This window comes from Betta splendens, chromosome 14, assembly GCF_900634795.4.
Source record: "Betta splendens chromosome 14, fBetSpl5.4, whole genome shotgun sequence".
Lineage (NCBI taxonomy): Eukaryota > Metazoa > Chordata > Actinopteri > Anabantiformes > Osphronemidae > Betta > Betta splendens.
In genome coordinates, this window is record NC_040894.2 from 11,237,551 (window position 1) to 11,262,880 (window position 25,330).

The 25,330-nt window shown below is 44.9% G+C and overlaps 1 protein-coding gene across 1 annotated transcript; it reads right to left on the reverse strand.

Moving 5' to 3' along the window:
- Positions 1-865: 865 nt before the first annotated feature.
- On the reverse strand, positions 866-23,731 carry fgf11b (fibroblast growth factor 11b). The gene is made up of 5 exons (XM_029173919.3): positions 22,203-23,731; positions 12,028-12,138; positions 11,692-11,795; positions 5,743-5,941; positions 866-5,644 (listed from the first exon to the last, which is right to left on the reverse strand). The coding sequence occupies exons 1-5, from the start codon at positions 22,393-22,395 to the stop codon at positions 5,508-5,510; spliced, it is 744 nt and encodes a 247-aa protein (XP_029029752.1). The 5' UTR covers positions 22,396-23,731; the 3' UTR covers positions 866-5,507.
- Positions 23,732-25,330: the final 1,599 nt, after the last annotated feature.

The window sequence follows — 25,330 nt, forward strand, 5'->3', positions numbered from 1 at the left end:
GCCTCGAGTCACATATGAGCTGAGCAAACGTACAAGTTTTGTGACAAAATGTTTCTCATATTAGCTGCTCACTCGTGTCACACTAACCGCTCTGAGGTGAGACAGCTTGTTTTATCAGACGCCACACAGATTAAATGCTCATTTACTATGGCGTGTTTGTCAGTGCCAGTGGTTTAATAAGGGTGGATGCTTTGGATGATAGATGCAGCATTTTTGAGCGACTCAACAAAAAATTATATTTGATTTTGGCTTAGAGCATGTTACTGTCTCCTTTGATGTTCCTTTGCAGCTGCTTTTCCTTTTGCTGATAACCTTTAATAGACTTAAGTGAGTGCTTATAAGTTTGGAGTTGACTTATATTATTTTGGGTCTTTTGGATTTTAATGGCATTATACTGTAGATAAACTGCAGATATGTACTTATGTTTTAGCTGTGAAACCTCATGTATTTCCCACTGTGCATGTTTCCCAAATGTTTTCCTCTATAAAGCTCATCTTTGAAAATCAACATACTTTAGATGAAATACATGAAATGCTAAAGATGTTAATTTGATTTTGCATATTTACTTTTGTCCATGTAGCATTTAGTCAGAGGTTTAAAGCTTGAGGTGAACATCTGCTTCATATTATTGTATATTGTTTGACCTTTTCTCAAAGACAAAGCCATAAAACAGCAGTTGATACAGTCACAGGCCCAGCATCAGACCTAAGTATTTGTTTTATCTATGGCTGTTTTCACTCTTCAGCACTATGCAGCACTATGCTGTTCCCACTGTAGCTGTAGCTGGGTATGTGGGGAGTTGGGGTCATGACAATGAGTTTTTAAAGTTTTTGTAGAAAAAGGGGAAAACAGCAAAGGACACATCTTACAATCATACAAATATATGTTATTTTATTGAATAATATTCCAGAATAAGACATCTCCTTTCAATTCTTATAGGAGTAATTGTAGAAATGTACACAGGTCTGGTGGCAAACATGGGGAGAGGGTGCTTGGCAGGCTTGTGTCTGATACTGAGAGGGGCTCATCCCTAACAAGAGCAATAAGAACGGTGACGTATGCATGCTTGGCAAAAGAAATTCCCATGTGGGTCTAAACAGTCCGTTACCATAGACCGCTGTTTGCCTTTGTCGCTTGCTAGCCTGTCGGATGTGTTTGTCCTTCTCCAGTGCAGGCTGGTAGCTGTCATTGCATAATGCTGGTCTCCTTTTCCTGCTTTGCCGCTCGGTCGAAAACGTTCCTGCCACTTCCGTTGGCTCTGATCATGACGAGTCCAACACATGGCTAATTCTCTAGTAACAATCAAGGATTCAGGCCTTCTCTCTGCGGCTCATCTGTGCCAAGGCCCAGTATTATTTATGGCTTTTTTTCTTTTTCATTATTTTATATCCGTTTTTTTTTGGAAGACAAGAAGAATTGGCTTGAAAGAAACCAGTCTATAGGAGTAGGAGGCTTTGGGAACTTTCTGGAAGACTTGTAATAATGCTTGAGACCATCAAGGTCACTGATGATTATGCCTGGACACATGATTGCTTAGAGGCTATTTACCTGCTGGAAAATGGTCCATTCTTCACACACATCTTAGTCACACAGCGGGATTCAGTTTCGGTAAAAATAACATCACATACTAGTGTGAAAATGAGGCGAACACACACTAAATACAGAGGAGGTTTGGTTTGAAAAAGGAGGGACGAAAAAAGAAAGTGAACGACAATAAAACACTAAGTACATTTTAAAAAATACACCTGATATGGTACATTGGATACTGTTTACATGTAAAGGGGAGGTTTGCTCATTTGGGTGATACAGACAGGTCTGATGTTGGCGTGTTGAATAGAGAGAGAAATGAAAACATTTGAATTCAGGCAATCCACTCAATTAAACAGAAGAAATAGGCTTCAAAATAAAAGTCTAAAGGCGGCTCCCTCACCCCTTATTTACTTACACACTGAGTGATCATCTCCCCTTTGCGTAAGGACCTGATGCTTCACTAAACCAAGTCAATGGATAAATCTTTTCTCTTATACCAAAAACCGAAGGAAATCAACCAACCAGGTAAATAACGAGGGCACAGTGAAAATTAGGATATTTCAGGAGACCTCACCACAGTAATAAACTCAATTTAGAGTTATAAAATAATCCTTAATAATGCATAACACACATACATACATATACTTCTATTCACCCACGCTGCATCCATTAGAGGGAGCCATCATACACACAGTTTCTCTTTCATAACCTGACAGTCTGCATAGTTCAGGCGTAACAGTATCTGTGATGATGCAGGAAACTGTTTCTGACAGTGATAAACTGCTGAAATAAAGTCATGTAAATATTAAGATCCTTCACAGAAAAACATGTTCAATAAACTCTGTTGTCAGAGGGGAATACCCTGGTTGTTTGTGGTGGTCTTTTGTAATAGTGAGTGAACTGTAACGTGAATGCATCTGTATCTTAAAGACCAGAGTGTCTAGTATTAAATGGTATAAATTGATTTGTCAGGCCCCTGGAAATGAGAGCAGCGCGTCTGGTGTTGTTCAACTGTTTTTTGTTTAGTTTACAGGAACAAATCACCACAACCATGTGACTATAGGGGAAACACATGGGTTCCTGTCTGCGGCAGACTTGAGGGATGTTTCTTTACCCACCGCTGGGTAAACGCCACTCTCTGCTCTGTGTTTACGGAGCCTATATCCATCCACGACTTCCTACAGTTATTCAAAAAGCTCATCTCTTGATGTCTGTTCTGGCCTGTCTATATTCTCCTCCAACGACCTCCAATGGCCATCTTCTATTCACAGTGAATAGCTGCTTCCTGCTGTCTTCAGTCCTCGTACTGTATATCTCTCTTAGCTCTCCTCCCACTCTTTTACCTGACGTGCATCTGAAAGACTTTCCTTAAACTACCCGCTAACTACTTTACTTTTACACTAAGCTACCAAACGACTTCTGTACCTATCTGTCTACCTGAAATTTCACCATCACACAACTTCCAGTGACATTCTTAACACTAAAAGGCAAACGTTTTTTTCTGTGAAAAGAACCTCTACGGATGCATTTGGGTCATGTTCCGTGTGATAATCTATAGACTATTTTTGTTTTTACCATTTTATGACATAGTTCAGACACAATTAAAACCAGTAAACGTTGCATCTTTGTTTCTGAAGATCAGGATCAATTGTGTGGCTCAATTAATGCTTACGTTATCTAACATTTCCTCGTTGTCTTTCAGCTGTTTCCATTTTATAGAACAGACTTCAAAATATGAACTGAGATATTGATAAAACACACTGTAGATGCAAAAAAAAGTTCAGGAAATAACATTAGTACCTCCTGTACACACACTGGTTATCAAGGCTTTACCAAATAGGAATAGCTTCGAGATTTGACAGCACAAGGACAAAAAATCCTAAATTGAAGTGAATGACATTCCCCCGGAAAAGCTCCGGAAATCAAATGACTTCATGGGGAAAAAAATGCAAAGCTCTCCAACTGATTTCCTCCACAGACCCCTGTCATAAATAGCGCACAGAGCCTTCCATGCCCCTTTGTCTTACATTCATTATCATATCCACATGCCGCAGAAAACCCAGCCAAGAATTCTGCTCACTTTGATGCAGAAACGTCTTATCAACATTCCTCAAGAATACACCTGCTAATCCCTCACTCTTCCCAAACAGCACCTCTGTGCGCCTGACCTCCTTTACGATTCAGCGCGCGGTGTCAGACTTGCTGTCACCCTCCACACGGCACCGTCCCGAAAGCCTCTGTTTCACATCCTGTTCCCCACCGTCACATTACGTCGCCATTAATATCACATGCTGTTCCCTCATCTTGATTTCCAGCAGCTGTAATGAGCACTTCTACATGTCGCCTTCCACGCGTCCTCCTGACACAGCAGGGGGCTCGCCGCTGTCGGCCTTTGTTGGCGATACCGTTGCGGTGACATCCTTCACCCTCGGTGGACAGAGCCCAAATACAGACGGCACCGAAATAACGCGACAGCTCCTGCTCAGAGCCCTCGAATTCTGACGAGTCGTGGCATATTTTTCTAACAATTCTCCTCGACTGAAAAACCCAGAGCAACTTAAAACATCAGCTGGTAGATTATTAATGAAACTTTTAGTGTTTTCAAATTCCTCTGAATGTTGTTCAGTGTCATCCAGTTACATACATACCGCACGTTGTAGAGTTTACCTGCAGCATCACCTCTTTAAACAATAAACACGAAGACCGTTGCTCAAAAAGTACATTTTTCAGGGCGATTTTTTTTTTCAAGGTGATTTGATAAAGCTAGCGAGTGGATAAGCTGCCAGACATCCTCAGAATAACAAGTGCTCCAGCTCAGAGGCTCCTCTGGCTTTGATGTTTGCTTCGTCTTTACGCTGACAGCAGATGCTGACTGAAGTGCTCTCCACAGTGCCACTTTCAAGTGACTGAGTTTCGATGCTTCCTGTATTTAAAACGTCGTGGATTTATTCGTTCGCGGCCTTTAATGAACTAGTGCAATAGCGAGTGGTCACCTGGCGGAGAACAGGCAGGACTCTCTCCCATTCAGTCACACACTCACAGTTCTGTTCTTGCTCCTTGGTGTAAATATTGCTCCCTCAGTTCAACCTTTATATTAGAAATTTTCTTGAGACTTCTAGTAGTTTAAGATCTATTTTATGGCTGTTCTTCCCAGGAAGAGCTGTTTTGTTTATTGTGACTTTGCCTCATTTGAGCTGATTTGTGATTATCATGATAATTTCTTCTGTTTTGTTAATATTGTTATTATGATTGACTTTACATAAACCTTCCCATTTCTTTTTCCACATTGACAGTACTAAATTACAGTTAATATCAAAAGATTTTGACTCATATAAATAACAAAAAAGGCAAAGTGACTGCTATTAGTCTTGAGGTTATGCTCTCGCTTCTCTCTCCCCACACAGTTTCTCCTGTGCTCATCCTTTACTGCTGACCTGACCTGACCCAGGCTCCCGCACTTATCTTTTCCCATCTCAGCTGTTTCACTTTTACTCGAGCCTTAGTTGACCTTGGTTTCTTAACTTAGCTGGTCAGCAGCCACGCGGTCACCAACCTTAGGGCTCATGAGGGGACTCGTGGGTGAGGACTATGATGCTGAGTCAGTGTTGATTATGTGTGCGTGGTGAATATAAAGCACATTACAGCAGTCATGGGCAGGCATGTGGTAAAAAATGGAAATTGTCAATAGGATTGATTATGAGAAACGAGGGAGACTGCGCAGTGGGAAATCACAGGGGGCATAGACGGAGACAAACAGTGGTGGGGTGGGGGTTGCAGTTCTGGCTCGGCCCTGGACTTTCTCTCTCAGGCCTTGGTTGCTGATGGACGCTGACCCCGTTGCCCCTCAGCATCTTGTAGTGCACTTCTGGAATGTGGTGGCCAGCGATGGCCGCTCCCTTAGCTACCCTCAGTGCATAATGAGAAACTGCGCTCCCAGTGTGTCTGATGCCCTTTGATCCCAACCTCCGCCTCCTGTGCTACGAGGCGTCGGCCTTGGGAGCTTCTTTCCGTCCATTTTTTAGTGACGGCGAATCTGAAGTTTTCACCGTCTTCCGAGGAGGACTCACTGGTTCGCTGGCGAGCTCGTGTAGCGATGGCTCCTTGTACATTGCAACTGTGTGAAAAAGATAAAGGCTGTTGGTTAATGACTGAGGGGTTTATTGACCACTAGGCTGAAACTTAGTCTAAACAAAGTATATTTATGACACAAACCCTCTATAACTTTAGGCAGAAAGTGTGCGGCTCCTTTGGTCTTCTTTACCCGGTTGCCCTTCATGACCTGGCCGTCCCGATTGATACCGATATACCAGGAGCGCCCAGACTGGGTCTGGCGATAGAGCATGGATGAGTACGTGACGTAGTAGTTCTCAAAGACGCTCTCCTTGAACCTGCACTCTGGCGTGAAGTGCTCCTGTAGGTAAATAAGGGGCAGAGAAACCGTAATAAATTTTCGTTTTAGAAGCAGAGAGGAAGAAAACATGTAATTTGCAAACGTGTGGTAAAAAAGCTTAATAGGATGTTTGTGACAAATGAGTGTGAGAATGGGAAAGCCTTTCATTTAGAATTATGCTCCATTTATTTTGGCTGTAAATCGTTCACACATCTATAACCTCAACCAGGTCTGAAATAAACACCACTAATCTATTTTAAAAGCGCACGCAAAGCAAACCCTGTCTCCTGCCTGTGGCACAGCGTGCGGCAAAGCATCTAAATGATGGAGAGAAATAAAGGTTATTTATTATTATCTTGCATGACTATTTGAACATATTGCACAGCCCTAAGAAGGTCTTCGGGGTCTCAAAGAGTATTTCCCCTGTCAGAGAGCAAAGCCAATTTGCTGGATTGATTAATAGGAGCATGCTCGTGGGGTGGAAATGGCTGAGTGGACACTTTCTAGGAGACCAAGGGATCACAACTTTGCAATCAGCCCCAATCAGAAGCCTAAAGTATGTTGAGAACATGTAAGAGATTTTTAATTCAACATAGATCATCACCTTTCTCCTTCACTCATCCTTTACTTCACGGTTTTCCAGCTTAGGGGTTGTGGCCTCCACTAGGGGTCGCCAAAGCTTCACTATGGTTGAAGAAGCTACTTGATTTTAAGGAGTTAATTGTAGGTTCTTATTTAATCAGTTTTTCTGGAAGTGTGATTAATATGTGTGCAGAAAATGTCATAAAAACAGAAATGTGATGATAAAGAGGCATTAGAGAATGTTTTTATGACTAATGGCAGTCAACCGAATGCGTTCTCCTAATGCCCTCGTCCAAGCAGCCACATTGATGGAGACAGACTAATAAAAGTCTGACATCCAGCCCAAAGCGCCGCTGTGACGGAGGTGGTGGAGGTGTATATATATGCAAAGTACGCCAACCAAACCAATCTGAAGCTAGACGTTCCTGGCTTGTGTGTTGCCATATACGTCACCTAGTGTTCCACAGATGGTATGACTTCTGTGATGGGAAAATAAGGCTAAATCTGTGCAGTTGTCTGAAGACCCCAATATAAAGATTCTGGAACGGTTCTGGAAGGATCAGGATTCTGTGTTTCTGATTTCTTCTCCACTTTACACCACTCCTCTTTATGTTCCCGTTTCAGCCGTCTACCCTTAACTTTACAAACTCCTTCACTTCCATCGCTGCAACAATGCACAGCTATTTTAAGATCCTCTGACAGGTCTGATATCTTCTGCTGTGCTAACACAAAGAAGATGGGATCGATAGATGATCCGCTTCATTCATTATTAATCGCACCAGAGAGCAAGTAGGTTGGAAAGGGCAGGAGACAGAAGGGGAAAGGTGGGAGAGACCGGAAAGAGAGGACGGTCAGAGTCACTTGGAGGGGACAGAGGGGCCGCTAGGAGGGAGGAAGGGACCTCCCTGCTTCTTTGCATATCTGATGTGACACTCATGTCCCTCTGGAAAGAAAATCTATTACACCTGAAAATCGCCCGCCAGCTTAACCTCTGAAATGACTTCGGTGATAACCCCTCTCCTAACTCATCCCATAATTACCCTTCATAATCACAGTCCCTTGGAATTAGGCTAATGTCAAAACCCACATCTTCTGTACTTCATTCAAGTAGTCTCCATTGGTCTAGAGGAAACTACAGAGGCAGAAGAAAAGCTGAAGTGAGCTTTGATAACCTACTGTACCACCAGTGTCCCTGTTCAGACATGATCCAGTATAAATATGTTACTGTGATTATTCCCATTGCTGACACTGACCTTGACGCAACCTCCGGACCTCTGCAGAACTACAGAGACCACCCACACTGTGCTATCTGGATGCAGCACTCAAAGCCCCACATTTACCTGCACAATTCAATTATTGCTGGGACCATGTGCACCGCAGGATTTACTTAAGTTTGTCTGCGTGCAGTATGACTGCAGTGAAAACCTTTCTCCAGCCGTGACTTATCGACAGATTTATGCATTTTCCTTCCATGTGTCTCAGGCCGAAATGAGCGTGAGTGAAAGTAAATGCGTCAGGTAATATGTGGCGTCCGTGCGTGGCATCGCTAACATGGGCAGAGGCTCTTTATGATGCGGAGCGTGGTTCCCCTCCACCCCTCCACACACACCACCTTCTTTTTCATCCCGTGTGTTGGGTTTCATCTACTCTACTTGCTTCAGTAAGGCCAAAATCGCCATGCTACTACACACTGGAACCTACTATCAATGAACAGGCAGTTGTCACATCACTTTGTTCCTCCATATTAGGATGCATGACTAATATTTAATATATTTATATTAATTATGGACCCGTGAACCCCACATAAATATAGCTTTACTTCTATGATATGTTGTAGCATTTTTTTTGCAGTCCCTTATTTAGACAGCAGAGGTCACAGTGTCATGCAGGCTTTCTGCATCTATTGACTGTCCCATCTGCTCCCCGGGTAATCTATGGGCAGCAGTGAAATCTGCCCAGCTGCAATAATCCCAACATATTCTCTTAGTACTGTTTTGCAGTTGTAGCAGGACAAATACAGGGAGAATTCAATGCACTGCGAGTCCCGTGTTGATCAGACATGCAGATCCGTTGTGTATAAGTGTGTCTGTTGCCGTGGGGGCAGCCACCAGACGAGCTCGTTGCTGATGTTGTCGTTAAGCCAGATGTAGATGCACCATGGCACCAACGTTACATAAGCCAGCAGGGCATAAACATGCTTATTAAGGGGGCTTTACAGAGGATGAGTCCAGTCTAACGCCACACATGCATGGTCTGCGGGTGATGCTGTGAGCGGATACGACCGTAACGCGCAGGGATCCGCGTCTCTGCAGCGCTGACTGACAGCTGTAGGGCCCCTGTCAATATAATGCAGCTGAGGGAGGAGTGGAGACTGACATTCCCCTCTTTGACCCTCAGAAGAGACTGGCTCTATGCTGCTGCTGCTTTTATATAAAGAAATCCCTCTGTTTTTAATCCTCTGGGATGAAGAGAACAGTGGTTGATTGTGGAGCTGCAAAGGTCATATTGTGATAATCGTGGACAATATTGTTATTTGCCATTGTGCTACAATAGATGAATGGATCCATATATCTGATTTGTTTACTGATGAAGGTTTCCAAGAATTGTAGCTTCATTACATGGAAACAAGCAATAACATATACTTGAAACAGACTTTTTTGTGTTTGTCTGATCTTTGATATTTATCTCCACCTGCTCCTGCACCCTGCACGCCAGAACACACATTTATATAAAGTCGTTTGCCGTTATATAATTGCATAGGCTGGTATCGCGATTAGATTAATGGTGCAGCAGTAGTTGATTGTGAATCATCGCTTTAGCAATTTTTATCTCTGCAAATTACAGGGGCTACATTCTAATATATCCCCATATATGAGATAATTTTGGAAGGGGAGCACTAGGACTAGACAGTCTATCAGACGGAATAGAATAGGTTTTGCCTTCTCTAAGTGATCTTAATTGGCTGCTTGGCGAATCGTCTCTCTTCATCATCTCGTTTTGGACTTGTCCTTTCTCTTGCGCCGGCCATTTATTTAACCCACTATTTTTTCTAATGAGCAGATTTCCTCCTGCCGTGCGATAGAACTGATGCTATCCACCTTTCGGCATCGTCCAGCATCTCAATGCAATCTTGCGGTGGAAAGAACAGAAAGGACACAGCTTTTCATCAAAAGGTCTCATGGTCTTTTTCTTTATCTCCTCCATTCTTTTTTTGTCTGTCTCTCTCAATGTCACTAAATAGATCACAGACAACAGGATTTATTCTGCTGTTGCCCTTTAATGTGATTGTGTCCTGTGCACAGTTCACAGCTGTGGGAGAAAAGTGGTTCAGAGATTTGTGTAAGTTCAGCAACACAAACACAATAAATGTCCCCTTGAGTTATCAATGAATCTATATTAAAAAGCTGTGCTTTAAATAATAATATATATTATTCTAAATGTCAATATGCTAATTGGTACAAACATTCTCTTTAACAATCAGTCTCCCAAGACGTTCTTTTTCTGTTAGACGGTCTTTATTAGTCTATGAAGCGATTTCCAGAGCGCAAAGAACACAAAATGGGGCAGGAATGAGCCAAGCTCTATTTTTGTATCAGGATCAACCATTTGCTGTTGTCACCTACAGGTAGTGAGGCTGAAATTTATGTCTGAGGCGAGGCACCAGTGGACTTTAACAGGGTCTGGTCCAACAACCTTAATCACTGCACGGCTGCACAGGAAACAGTGACTTATTAAGACGAAAGTATGCGACAAAACAGGCAGAAAGCTGAGAGGAAGTGACTAATCAGCCTGTCAGTCATCTTGGCTTGTGTAAGTGACAGTGATGAGCTTATTTACCACAGATAAACACTCCTCGTCAGTGCCACGCACTTTCTTGGCACACTTTTAAGTGTAAAACCAAATATGAACGCGGTCTCAGAGCAGCAGAGATCTTTAAAGAGCCATACAGCACCACCTGCTCCACTTTCTACTGCAACACAGTGCACTCAGACACACGGGAACTGAAGCACGTATGATCGTACACAGCCCTTCTACCTACTGTAACTGTGTGTGTGTGTATAATACAGAGATAGTCTCTGAAACAGGTCAGTGTGGGATGCAGTACAGCTGAGGAAATCCCTTTTCCTCTCTGCTCACACACACCAGGCACCAAAGTCGGCTGCACGCTAATCAGGGGCTCAGAAGATAATAGGAGACGGTGCATTCGCCATAAATCACTCTCGCATGCACAGATGAAACTCTGTTACGTCTTGTGCGCATTAAAACATCTCCTAGACTCACGGCTCCCACACATTTCCTTTATCATATGATAAACCCAACACACAAGCCAAGGATATTTATGATCCTTACTTTAAGTACTGTCTATTAATCGACTTTTATAGAGGACATTCCTTATACATCTCCTATAACTTCTGCTGTAATAAGATCTGTTTTTACGTTTCATTCTTTAAAGTGAGTCATATAAAACCTGCATAACTCAGTCATGAGCGTCAAGTCAAGTTTTGTCTGTAATCAATTTGCTTCAAGGCAGATTGGCCACGTTCTCCAACCGATACAAATCCGACTAAACTGTGATTTCCTCAGAGGGACAACAATCACTAAGACAATTAAATTAAAGGGAGATTGACAAAAGATTTCCCAGTTTTGTAGGAACCAGCTCAACAGGTTAAACCGAGGAACAACTTTTTACTATGTACCAACAAGTCTCAGTCCAACCCTTTTCTGCTCACTTGCGTCATTAGACTCTGACTATTCAGACCTTGACAGAAACATTGCGTCACATAAATTCCCAGCATTCACACTCAACAAATAATGGACAAAATGTGTCTTTAGCCCCGTGTATTTTTGTAGGACCATTTGTTTCCACCTGTCCTAGATCAGCAGTCCCTGTACCCAGGACAACCTAGATGCGCAGACAGCCCCAGACATATTAATGATTTACACCCACACTGTCTCCATTTCTCCCTCGCTGTCTTTCTAGTATCTGGAATGCTCGTCTTTCACCTGAGTCTTTGCCTCCTGAACATTAATGTAATGATGTAGTACATTTTATAGAGCTTATGCTAAAGTGCTTTATTGCTGTCCTTAGTCCTTGCTGCACATTACAGCCGATCGCACTGTCATCTGTGTCATTTTGTAATTAGAGAGACGCTGCTGTGGCTGAGGAATGTGTTCTTCCACCTGCTCACCGAGGTATAGAGGTATCCTTCGCTGTTCATGGCAAGATATAAGCCCGTCTTTGCCCCCTGGATGGCCACAATCCGCAGCCCCACTGGAATCAAGTTGAACTGTGCTTGATTGAGGAATAAAGCAGAAAGGAGAGAGGGTGAAGGGAGAGGAAGTGGAGAAAGTCAGAGAAAGAGAGTTGAGAATTGACATGTTAAAGTTCGCCTCATAGTACGACATTCTCAGCATAACTCCGGTTCCGGCTCAGCTCACAGTGGATGTACAGCACAATGGCAATAACTGTGCTGGAGCTGGAGGCTGACTGTGCTTCGCTAGAAGTTAGCCGTTCGTGTACTCACAAAAGGAGCTGTTCTCCTCCCTCGTGCTGTCCAAGGCGCCGTCCGGCTGCATCTGCAGGTAGAACCCATGTTGGCTGTACAGCCGAGTGACGATGCCCTTCAGCTGCGGCTCTGCAGGGGACCACAGCCAAACCATACTGTGTCAATGAGGCAGCCGGACACGAGGAGCAGCACAGTTTTCTTTCTTACAACAGAATCCTCTGCATCACACCCCACACTGATGTCTGGCAGTTTGTTTGTATCTATATAATATATAATATATGTATGGAAGATAGATCTAGAAAAGAGCAAATATAGAAATATTAAACAGAAGCGGCATTAAGGCTTTTAGTAGTCAAAAACTATTTATGTTTTTGTGAATTGCCCTCTGTGGATATTTTAGATAAATTCACCTACTTTAGAATACATAATGTACAAGTAATTAATAAATAACAGAAGTAAACAAACACGTCAGTGCACTGTCCTGCCGCCTCTGGTATTCTTAGTAAGAGCTGGAGCTCTAAGAGGATGAGGTTAAGCGAGGGAGTTGAAACGCAGAATAATAAAGGGGGCCGGGTGAAGGAGGAGAGGATGGCTCAGTGTTTCATGAGCGGTCCCCATAGCCCACTTTGTGTTCATTTAGCAGTCAGGATCTTCGCAGCAGCTCTAAGGCATCATCAGTCCGTAATTACGCAAATCTCTGCGCTGGAGAAATGTAGACGGACCCCTGAGCTCAGCACCTCCGCGGTGCAGAAGGCAGGACCCTGGCTCCGTCGCCGGGTCTGAACAGGCCCGAGGTTCTGACCAGTGTCCTTCAGTGCAGCTTTAATGAGGCAGATGAAACATGGATGAAGGAGCAGTTTATAACAGAGCCACTAGAGGACGCAGGCCATGTGAGGATTCCCCCTCTAATGAACTGCACCCTGTGCCCTCACACACACTCTCCACAGCGCCGCGCAATCTGCTTGTCTTCTTCCCACTGGCGCAGGGAGACGGAGGGTGGCAGAAGACGCAAGGAGGAGATCACAAGTGCTCCTTCCCAACGGAAGTGTGCCAGGGCCGAAACAGCAGCGGGGCCGCGACCTACTCCCGTTGTTAGACACACTCTCGGTCCCGTCTTCTGCAGGACTCGCTCGTCAAAACACTCCATTTCATATCCTTCCACTTTCATCCGTCCCATTAATATCATACTCCGTCCGGTTGGAGCAGGGAAGAGGTTCATTACTCGTCCCAGCAGTCGCAAAAAGAGAAAGAGAGAGAGAGAAATGGGGGGAACAGGGAGGAGGGATGTGAGCAGAGAGACAGCAGGGGAACAGAGTGAACGGAATGACACTGTTGTTTTATTAAGAGCGACGGCTGAGAAGCAGCTGTTCAATAGACACCACTGGAAGCTCCCATGCCCCATGTCAGGGGCCCCAAAACCAATATTTCACTCACGAGATCTGGCTCCAACTTCAAAATCCTCATCCCTTCACCAACACAATAAATTCTCATCCAGTATAATGAAGATGTGCTCCCAGCCAAAACCATAGCAGTGTTTTACTGCATCTGCATTACAAATTCATAGCTTATAAAAAAGTAGCTACTGGGACCGATACACAGGCCTTTTAAACTGCGTCTGGATGTAAGTGTGTACATTCCTGCGTCGTGCGCATGGAGAACTAGCATGCAGTGTGTTGACCTAGTAGAGAAACCTGATAACACGGTGACCGAACACTACAACAGCCGCACAACTGCTGCGTACAAGCATCTAACGACAAACAACAGTCCTGTGACAGCAAACTGATGAGACAGCGGCGTTAAGTATTTATTACAGGCAGTTTTGTGGGGCTGTTGTTTGGAATCAGTAATAGTAGTCTGTAGTCTGAGAGTTGTCGCCGCCTGAGTCGTACGCGGTTTATATAAGAAGCCGATGAAGCGTTCTTTAAGTCATATTGACTTGAGGTCAAACAATAACTACAATGCTTCATTTGGCAGAAAAAGATTACTTTTTCATCACCAGAATCAGAATTAACTGGGATCCAACTATCGAGTGAGTTGTTTGTACAGCGTGTAGTACTTTGCTTCACAGCGTGCAAATAAAAGCCAATCATCAGATGGCAGGTATAACCCCCCCCCCCCCCCCCCCCCCCCCCCCCCTCAGTAGTCTCTGAGTCGTGCTCCTTCACTCTTTTTAACTGCAGCTGTGCTCACGTACGGTTTTCTGTGACTAATGCTGCAAAAAGTCGCATTTAAAGGGGAGAGGTTGAAAAACTCTCGCTCTCACGTCGGTTCAGATGTGACTGAAGAGAGATCCTCCACCAAACAGAGCAGAGCCGCTGACAGCGCTTAGCAGGTGTGTTCTCGAACACAACAATCAACGGGACCTCTTGAATACATCCTCGTTGGTCACATTAACAGGACACTAGAGAGATTCGGTTCCACAAAGCTTTGTTGCGTCTGTCCACGCATCATTAGCATGAACACCTGTTACGCAGACAGATAGTGACACGCTGTGACAGAAGTCCACTGATGGTTGAAGTTGCAAAATAAAACCCCCAGCGTTTGTATCGTGTGGGTGCATCATGTGCTCCTCATGCAGTAAACATAACACATAACCCAGGCAACTACTGTTTCAAAGGTCATGTTGGCTGATATTTGGATGTTGGAGCAGGCTTATTAGTATTATTTTTTTATAGCTGGCAGTCATCACAATTTTAGCTGATTGGCCCAAATAAATAAAGTGGTTTTGATTTGAGAGCCTTATAATGCAGAGGCACATATTCCCTGTTTGTGCTACTGTAAGTTGTCTTCAAAGCATAACTTCAGCACTTTCCATCCATGACCACATAATAAATGGATTAGTGCTTAAGGAGAGGTGGAGCTAATTGAGACGGCTCCTAATCATGATTAATCCCACTGTATGAGTCGTTTAGCGCGAGGTACATCCCCGCTCTGCGCCTTGAAGAGCGGCAGCGCCCGCGCACTAGCGTGTGCGGCCTCTGGACCCGCGCCGCGGGGGAGGACGCTGTGGGTTTGAGCGACGGGAGCGCTCGCTGATTCAGGTCAGTGGAGCGCGGGTCAGAGCGAGCGGCGTCTCTGTTTATGTACAGGCGCAGGTGCTGCCAGCGCGCCAGGCGCCATGTTGACTCATCAGCAGGCCTGCTTCCAAGTGACCCCTCCACATGTGAGCCACTCTATGACTTGCACTTGATAAGTGGTGTGTAGCGTCTGGAGCGATGTGCTCCATAAATTAAAGTTTTTTCTTTAAGTCAGAGGAGCATTTTGTGTGTTACAGTGCGTTTCCCACTCCTCCCAGCAGGAACCGCTGCTTAGCTCACACAGGGATGCCCTTCATCAGTTCACATCCAGCCCCGATCTCACCTTAAAAAGCACCTGGGGGAGACGCTGGCGCCTCAGCCTATAGTGAAAGCACCCACGCGCCAATTACGCGTGTGTCTGTATAAATGAGGTCAATGCACAGAAGCGCCCAAGGTAATCGCGGCTGCCATCGAGGACACTTACAGCCTTTTGCCGCAGCGTAATTGCTCTGAAGAGTAAGCAGAGGTTCGCAGCTTATCGGCGCAGTGTTGGTTATCGTTACACAAATGTGTTTATCTGGTTGATTTAAGCTCACTATGTCGGCCGCCGATCGCAAGCTCCTCTTGATAAGGGTGGAGGTAATTACTGGGGGCCTGCATGAACGAGCAGCCAAGGGCGTTTGTTCTTCAGCTCCGATCGAACCGAACAACAGGGGCTTTTTTCCCTGCCTTACATTTGCAGGAACCCCCACCCCACTCTTTTCATAGCTTTCCCCATTCCTTGTGTGTGTGTGTGTCTACTGCATACTGTACATGTTAGTAAGTGGGAGCCCGTCTCTTGTGTAGAGCTCAGTTCTGCTTCTAATAAAAAGGAGAACATGGTTCCTCCTTTTTCTTTTTTCCTTTTCCTAAACTGGGCCACGAGCGCCACTGCGCTGCTAGTAATTATCAACCTTGTGAGAGGATAGAGGGGGGAGGAATGAAGTCACCGTAGCTAGTTACCAGCACGGAGGCCTGACGGTGGCTTGTTTAGGGTCCCCTCATCCAGCGCTAAAGGGAGAGGGCGATACAAAGACACCCGGCGTGACAGAGCGTGTCCACAGCATGCGGCGTGTTGTGTCCCCGCAGCCTCAACCTGCTTTGCTGGTGGATGTTCCTCAGAGCACCTCACCTGCCTTTTCCCTTCCCACCGACCCCTCCAGCGAGGCCGCAAATAACCGCTGCGGTACATGCAGCACCAGCACACCCGCCTGTGCCTCCGCACTCCCACGGGGGCCAGACCCCTCTGTCAGATCGTGTGATGATCACCCAAGTAAACAAACAGCTAAGCTAAACAGCGGAGTGATGGACAACAAAGGATGCACAATTTGAACCCGCATTGATTTCGCCGGCTCCGAGCGCTTTGATGCACCCACGGTGCCTTTCACACGCACCAAGAGGGAGAATTCAGACGCTTGGCACAGAAGGAGGGAATCCATTGTAGGATCCATAGCCAAGCAATGTGTGAGATTAGGTTCAGCTGACATACTCATGCAGCTGTGTTTGAATAGAGATGCAGATAAACTGCTATGTATATAGCACTGACCAAATAGATGTTCAGTACACACACGCAAATATTCATCCGGGTCCCTGAACCTAAATAAAACCCAGCAATAAACACTGCTGCCAGTGTAAGCTGTGTTGGAGTGCATTAAGAGTTTAATTACGTTTCCCAGTGAGTAGCTTTAGCATTTGGGGGAAAAAATGAAGTGATAAACGCTGTCTCTTTTCCACCGGATAAGTTAGTCTAACTTTCTGTTTTATGACTCAATCTGATGAGTTGATGCGTTCAATGCTAATAATGTGTGAACGTGACTCCCTGTTTTAAGCGTTCTTTCCAGTGAAGTTGCTGTTTTTATCATTTACACACGTCTCTCCCTTATTTCCCAGCACTTCCTGCTTCTGTCTTGGTCCCCCCCCCCCCCCCCCCCCCCCCGTTTCCTTGTCTTGTCATCGTTACCTCTGTAGGTGTCCTCCATCCTCACTATCTTCCTCTTGTTAAAGGTAAATTCAATTTGTCCCTGTCAGCTTTAATCACAGCGCCCACAGATTCAATTTAGCAGGTTTGTGTAGGAGGTTAGAGTGTTATCGTCAGAATGACAGGAAACAAAAGGCGGTTCTTTGTACACACATTTGTCCGCTGCCAACTTAAGGCCATTGTCAACAGCCCCTCTGCTGCCGGATCCCTTTTCTCAAGCCAACTCCAGGCTGCCACGGTGGAAAACAGACTTTATTGATCATCTAAGGAGGCGAACCTCAAGATCAAGATAAAAATCTAAAAAAGGAGATTTTTCCTCTTTCCAGATTAGAGTCCAAAAACCAGCAAGGAACTAGATCACCTACTTTTACACAAACACCCCATCCTCTTCAGCGCCATGTGGTACCAGATGTTTTGGATCCCTCTGATGACTGAGGGGTTGCTGAAGGCTGGAAATCCCCAGGCGTCGCAGGGGGACGACCTCAAAAGCAATCAAGCACTAATCCTTTGTTTGTCTCCTCCAGATGCAGACAAACACAAAACTGAGCGCAAGACTTTAAAGAATGTGCTGAATTGGAAAAGAAAAAGTTTAATTTACTTCAGAAACTTTTTTTATGTGCATCCAGTCATGTTTATATCTTAATCAATTTTACGCTGTTTCATTTCCATTGAAACAACCTGCATCATACATAACATCCCATCTTCATTATATCGTTTGATGTAATAACTTAAAACTGAATCTTGGTTTAATCTGATTTGATTGAAAGATGCCTGTAAAAATTCCCAGCGACTGACATCAGAACACGGATGTTCTGAAGCGAACCGGGTCCTCCAGGTACGTTCACACCTGTGAGAGTAGCTCATGTGCTTTCCTGGCACATGAATCTCACAGCTCTATTCACTTCCCACATGATATCAGACAAAACATCAAATTCACATCCCGAAAAGCTCCACTTTGTTTTACGGCCGCTCTTATTGTAATGACTCTCCGTGGGGACGGCGCTTTATGAGCCAGCGTGCGTCACGTTGTCACGTGACCGCGATGCAGTTTGGACACCACGCCAGAGCTCCTTCACGTCCATCAGTCTACTTTATTAAACCGTGATTGGTGCACTGATGACATCACCCGCTTCCAGCCAAGCCCCAGCCACTCACACAGGAAAGGCTCATTTAGTTTAAATTGCTTAAATGCTTTAAATGCTTGCTGTATGTGGGATTTGTTGGGTTTAGTTGTGTGAGGTTTTAAACCTTACTTTGTAAAGTGCCTTGAAATAACTTTGTTGTGATTTGGCGCTATATAAATAAAATTGAATTGAATTGAAATTGTTTATGTGTGTTGTTTATCTGCTTTGACGCTGCTCACATTAAACGAGCATGGCCGATCTTAAATAATTTCATTTTGTATCTGAGTTAAAAAAAAATATTATCATATAAACATTCCCAACCTTTTCATTAAAGTCAGCTCACATTAGGCAAATAACTGAACGACAGAAGGACTGCATGTCTAGAAGGAACTAAGCATCCACCCCGATGGTTGTTCATCTCATTTGCGTCTGACAGGTTGTTTCACAGCTCTTTCAACTTCCACCCACTTCCTCCTTCCTTTCTCGTCCTTTTGATTACCTCTTTATGTGCGTCCACCCCCGGTCATCATCCACCTCCACCTTCTCAAGCCTTTTTATTCCGGTGACGTCAGTGGCAACTTCTCTCTCTGAGCCTGTGTTTGCCTCTGCGGAGTCGCTCTACCCCTCGGCCTCCCTCTCTGACCCCTGTCACAGTCAGTAAAGTTCTGATGAGAAGCTACCTAACGCTGCATTGTCTGATCAGGTGTTGTTGAGTAAGCAGGTTTGCGGCTCTGATCTCCCGGGGTCAGCTTAATGCTATCCTCTGCTGGATCTCTCCTTGTAACCCAGTCCGCTGCCCACAATCGGGGGCCTACAGTTGTGCTCCAACTGTCAAGTGGCTCCGCAAATGCTTACACTTACAACATACTAGAGTACAGTGCATGCGTGTGTGTATGTTGACATCACTGTACAGGATATGCCGATCTAATCTAAGAACGGCGCCACGGGGAATATTCAGGTGCCTTAAAGACAGACTTTGAATTATTTGCTATATAATAGCAATATAAAGTAGTTAGAATAGATGCCTACAGTGAAAATTGCAGCAACAGAGGTTTTTATTGGGGGTATCAGGTCTGGTTGTTATTTGCACCTAGAGCAGGGCAATGACGTGTGCAGGGGCAGGTATTTGGGCTGATCACTGTGTGACCACATGTTTAAACAGCATGGTTTATGTCGGTGCTATCATTTCAGCAATCTGTTGCTTTATGGCACTAGTATATTTAGCTCATGTGTGCAGCACTGGTGCTGACATGGCAGCAGAGAAACAGAAACAGAGAAACCCTGTGTTGACTGTGCTGTGTGGAATGAATGTATCCCCCACTATATTACAACTATTGTATAATACATGTTTATTATCTTTACAAATCCATTGGACTTTCCATTTGTGTGGATCAATATACAGTACTGTATTCATACAGTGTATGTTATAATCAATAGCTAATATTGAGAGCTTGTATAGATAGAAAGTAAAACTACTCCGAAACAGAGCATCAGCTGCTTCTTCTTCTTCTGCAGCAGCGGATTTCATTTCCTCTGTGCTGCTGGAGACATATTAACATTAGTCTGGATTGCATTGCATAGATGTCTGTTCGTGGAAGTGCCCCGAAAGACCAAATGTAATGACCTGACCTTTTGTGTAGCCAATCTCTGCTTGAAGAGACAGAAAAGTAATTTGTCACAGTGTGAGTAGCTCTAAACTTCTTAATGCTTACAACAGCAAAGACTAACAGAAGATTGAGCTGCTAAAATACAGTAGCAGCAGAAACCGCTCTGAAAACTGAGCCCACCACACAATAAAAAGTATTACAATGACACTTTGTACATGTGTAGACAATATCTCACAATGATTTGAAGTTTTGTATTATTAATCTATCTAGCAACTACAGCTGTCAAACCATTGTCTGATTTGCAGTAGCATAAGTGAATGTAAGCATTCAGGAAGCGTACTGCACTGCTTTCCAGTGGTTCAGAGCCGTTTAGCTCAGATAACAAATAGGAACTAAAAACAGAATGACAATAATTGTAACTGCACAGGAAAAGAGCCAGAGTCCACGCTTTTGTCATTGCAACACCAGGCAAACATCTGGTATTATTATGTAAACAACTTGCCGCCAGATTCATTTAAAAAATGGGTTTGACCCAGCTACACAGGACAGATGCAACCAAATAATTCCAGTGCACCTTTTTGGAGAAACACAGCTACATGTATAGCATTACAGTAAGTCAGATGGAGGAGATGCATGTGATGGCACAGAAGCGACTCCCCCTCTAATGACACAGGGACTTAGATGTATTTACATCAAAGTATTTTCTCTTACGTAACAACAGCACATATGCTGCCGAACGAGCTGCCACGACTTACACTGTTGCCTCCAGACTATTAACTATAGAGCAATCAACTTCTGAATCGCAGCGCTGTTCGGAGCTCAGACACATCGAACCAGGACTGTGCTCACCATTCTTCATTTTCATGTTCAGTCTGCGCAGATTAGGTTCAGTTTGGCTTCGGGAAGGAGGAAACCTTTTCTAGCATCCTTTAAAGCATGTAGACTCTTTATAAAGCATGTTAGCTCAGCCGTGTTTGTATTATGTAACTGTAATTGCGCAAGAATCAAGCAAAACACTTTGTCAGTCATGAGTTGAATAATTCACCAGACAACTTTACTATCAAAAATATCAATGAAAGACTTCCATGAAATGTTAAATATGCAAACACATTGTATAATTTAAAATGATACGTGTGAGCGTCCACTGGAGCCGCGAGCTCGACATCAAAAGAGGCTGCACACTTTTAAGTCTACCTGGTTTCTGGCACCTTTTTCCTTTCACTTGACAAGTTTTGATAAGAGAGAAGGTGATGTTGGCAGCACAACACATAATTCACCTCTCAAAGCCTCGGTGTTCAAGTTCTGCTTTCAAAGAGAAAGTACATCAGAGGAGCTGACACGGGAGCCCAGCGCAGGAAATGTTACACACAGGTTTGGTTGTGTTGCAGTCCTGGAAGTCAAAACATCACTGCCGGGAGATTTACACACTGAGTCAGAGCCTGTCTTGCGGGCGTTACCCACTACAGTCCACCGTACTGTATGTGATGAAGATGATGACATCTTGATGATGATGATGCAGCATAATCTGCAGCCAAAGTGGCAAGTTACATAATGAGCGTAACGTGTAATTATAGTGACATTACACTGTAGTAACACATTTTTATTAATGAAGCGGTGGTGCAGGCGGGGCATGTGATCCCCTGACCTGGCTTTGAGTCCAGTGGCCTGTGTGAGGTTGTTTAAGCAAGAACATGAGCAAAACCTCCCTGACCTCCACCCAGTGCTGCAAATCCCTGAACACAAAGACAAGACCACATGCCGAACCTGCAAGGTAGGATGCTCTTATGAAAAAAAAGCAATTACATAATTAAGCTGCAGCTACACTTACTACAAAAGCATATTTGTGACTGCAGTTTAGTTCTGATACACCATTTGTAGATTCACCACATTGACAGGTTACTGAATTAGCTCCTTTTTATGATGTATTTTTGTATTCGGTTGAAGATTGGACTAGTTTTGTGCCTGTGTGTTGTTGTTGATGGTGTCACTTACCGAATGCTACTTAAATGTGCTCTAACACTATTAAATAATGTTGTTATGTATGATTCTATTGTTGTACTTTTAAGCTCTGAGCGCCACTCATGGAATCAAACCCAAATAAACATTTTTTCACCAAAAATACGCAAAAAACTTTTAAACTATTGAACCAAATAGTTGTGACAGTTGTAGAAGCCTTTGCGGAGCTTAGCATTTATTCAGCGACGTGTTTGTTTTCCACTCGGTAGCGTTGGTCATTGTGTAAACAGAACCCTGAACACAAATGCTTTGACTCTTGCTTTGAATTTGAGGACTAGAAAAAAAGAAATTTTATTTTAAATCCCAAATGCATTTAAAAATTTTTTTTATGTAAGTTTGTTTTATTTAACTTTCATTTCCAGACAGTTTCTGCAACATGAGCCAGAAAAGGGTTCCGATACGAGGGACTCACCTGGTCTTTTGTCATTTCGACCCTTTCGACCCCCACATAGTCGTACTTTGGAGATCAGTACCAGGATCTGTTTCTGGCACAGGGACTTGTTGCTCTTAGGACAGGGCTTGCGCTTGTTGGCTACCGGTCGGTTGGTTTGGTCGTCCTTGACTGCCCGTTTCTGTCTAATAAGTGAGCTGGCGAGCGCTGCCATCTTCCCCCCCTCTCACCTTTGGGAGGGGGGTGTATTCCTTCCACGCGCCCCCTTTGCTGGCTCGGTTTCCGCCTTCCTCAGGAAAGTAGAGTAGGACGTATGTTTCAGAGAAGCCCCCACAGGGGAGATCGGACGTCTAATTGGGTTAACAGCGAAGAGTTTAGTCGGAGGGTTCCCTTGGAGAGGGAGGAACTAGAAGGGATCCAAGTTCACCTGCAGTCCACCGCGAAGCACAGAATTGGAAATCAGAGCGCTCGCGAAGCACCGCTACAGTCACATTTTTGAAAATAGGAAAAGGTTCGGACCGGTGAAAAAGCAGAAGGGGAAGATATTTCTAGCCCTCTTCCCCGCTCATCCTTCTCCTCCAACAGCGCCTCAGTCGCCAAGTTTAAAATATTCTATTGCAGATTACCTAACCTACTTTAAATAGATGGCATGCATCGAAAAGAGCTCAGTTTATCTTACATATAAAAACACTTTTACTGAACAAAAGTGGGATCATTTTGGATGCTAGGAAGCTCGTAAAGGCGCCAGAGAAATCACACTGTCCGTCAGCGCAGTCCACGGAGGTCCAACTTTGCCTCCCATTTAAATGTGGCAGCGTTAAATAATGAGCCGAGGGTCCGAGCGGTAATCCAGCCAACTTAAATCCAGGGGCAGAGCAGCAGGCGGGCCATCGATGATCTCTGTGGGAATGGAGCCGGGAGCGCAGCGGAGACATGGACACAGTCAGACAGAGACTCCTCTTCTGCCTCGGATGGCACGCTCCTTTCCCACAGTCCTCGCTGAACTCCCTCCCCCTCTCCCTCCCCCACCCGTCCAAAGTCGGCGAGCGGCGGCGAGGGGTGTGTGTGTGTGTGTGTGTGCGTGCGTGAATTCCAGCAGCCACCATCAGTAGAGGTGACATTCATGAGCGAGCAAGAGAGAGAGAGAGAGCGGGAGGGAGAGGGGGTGGGAGGGAAAACAACACACAAAAAAAAAAAAAAAAAGCAAAGGAGACAGAAGGCAGGGAGGGAGGTATAGAGGCTCTGATGTGTGAACATGAGCTTGACTTGGGAAAGGACGGGAAATCAGTGGGAGAGACGGGTAACAGAGGCTACAGTGTTATTTTACAGCGGCATCCCGCTTTCAAAACTCATCATTTTGACTGCTCTCCTCTAACACAGAGAGAGGGAGAGAGAGAGACAGAGAGAGAGAGAGTGCTTAAGGTGCAGATTGTGACAGTTCCTTGTCTCCTTGAGAGAAACACCATCGCCCATGTGCTGCTGCCTTCCTGTCACATGGCTCCACACATCCACGCACACATCAGCACATTCTCTCGCCTCCCCGGCTCTAATTGTGCGTCTCTACTCGGTGTTCCACTTCATCTGCACCGCAGCCGCCCCGTGCTTTGCCTCCGCAGCCGCTCTACATCCACAACGGCGACCGAAAGGAGTGACTTTGTTCCCTGAAATTGGCATTAGTGTCTGACACAGCTCACCAGCGGCTTACGCTAACCCCGACAGGAACATGAGCTCGGACAGATTGAGTTAGACAGCTAACACTGGCAGCGCACGCTCGCTCGCCCCTCCAGCCCCCCTCCACGCCAAGACATGGATCACGTCGCTCTTCAGAATGAATGTCACAGAATTCCCTGATAACAAACCTCCTCCAGTGTGCAGGAGAGCGTGTTCGTCCTGCAAAACAAGGACCGAAATGAACACGAGCGCTTCATGTTTAGAGGAACTAACCTTTGAAGGAAGAGCTCGTCGTCATTAAACCTGTAGCGCACCCGAATGCTATTATGGATAAACGGAAACTAAATGATCAGCTCGTCTGATCAGCAAGGTCAAGTCAGATCTTCAGAACAATCTGGCTTTGATTGACAGGTGACGCGGGGGATCGAGGGCGCACATGACATAATTCAGTTTGCATTGACAGGAAAACAGGAAAGGTATTTTTCTCCTTTTCTAGCGCCCCCCCCCTTCCAATTCATCATCTGTCGTCCTCCTTCTGGGTAAAGAATCAATCTCCTAATGGACATCGCTTTACACACATTGCCAGAGGTTGCTCTCCTTTTACTTTTCTGTAGTCACAAGTTGATGCCAAGTTACACCACGAGAAAGCTAAGCAGCGGCTCCCGTGGACAGTGTTCACTCTCAAGGTTAAGAAGTGGCTCCATCATTGTAATGAAATTTTCTAGTGGAGCCATTAGGACAGAAGCCATCCTTCATTAGATTCAGCATGAACACAGCCTAACTACTGACTAAACGCTCGGCAAGTTCACCGTCATGAATTCTGAGCTGCACCGAAATCAACCACAACCGTTGTGTGTGTTCTGAACTGGGCGCCGTCCTTCAGTACAGCGATGCTGAGCAGCGAGAGCTTGACGAGCAGCGATGTGCACGCAGACACAGGCGCGCAAGACACACACGCGGAGTCAGAAGGAGTTAAGCGCATCCAGACTATTGGCCCCGTTCTGTCGGGCGCTCCCTCCTCTCCTTATTGCTGTCGTTCGCCGCGTCGGCTCCCTTTCAGCTCATCGCGCGCTCCACAGATGACAGAAGGTATTCTGTGTTAATCCCCTTCCCATTATGCGGCCGCGTGGACGCCCGCTTCCTGCAAGCGCGCGTCTCACGCCCGCGACCCGTTGGTGAGTTTCTCAGCTCGGAGCAGCACATAATGAGTGTCAGTTTCATTCTTTATTAAGCCCTGTAATGAAGTCTCACCAGTGATTAGTATTTAGGAGGAAGAAATACTTCTCTCTCTCTCTTCCTTCAATACAGTACAAAACAATTGATCACTTATTTTTTTGTATTTTATCAATAACTCAGATCTGTCCATTGATCCTGTAAATCTGGCCAAAGTTCTTCCCTCTCTAATAAAGTCTAACAGGACATCAGGTCTGATTTCATTGCTTTTCCTTCCCACCGCTGCCTGAGGCAGAGTCTCAACA

Coding starts and splice junctions, on each gene's coding strand:
- fgf11b (XM_029173919.3), bottom strand. CDS start 22,395: ATGGCAGCGCTCGCCAGCTCACTTATTAGACAGAAACGGGCAGTCAAG. Junction 12,139..22,202: donor TCGAAATGACAAAAGACCAG/GTGAGTCCCTCG, acceptor GGTCCCCTGCAG/AGCCGCAGCTGAAGGGCATC. Junction 5,645..5,742: donor TCTGCCTAAAGTTATAGAGG/GTTTGTGTCATA, acceptor TTTTTCACACAG/TTGCAATGTACAAGGAGCCA.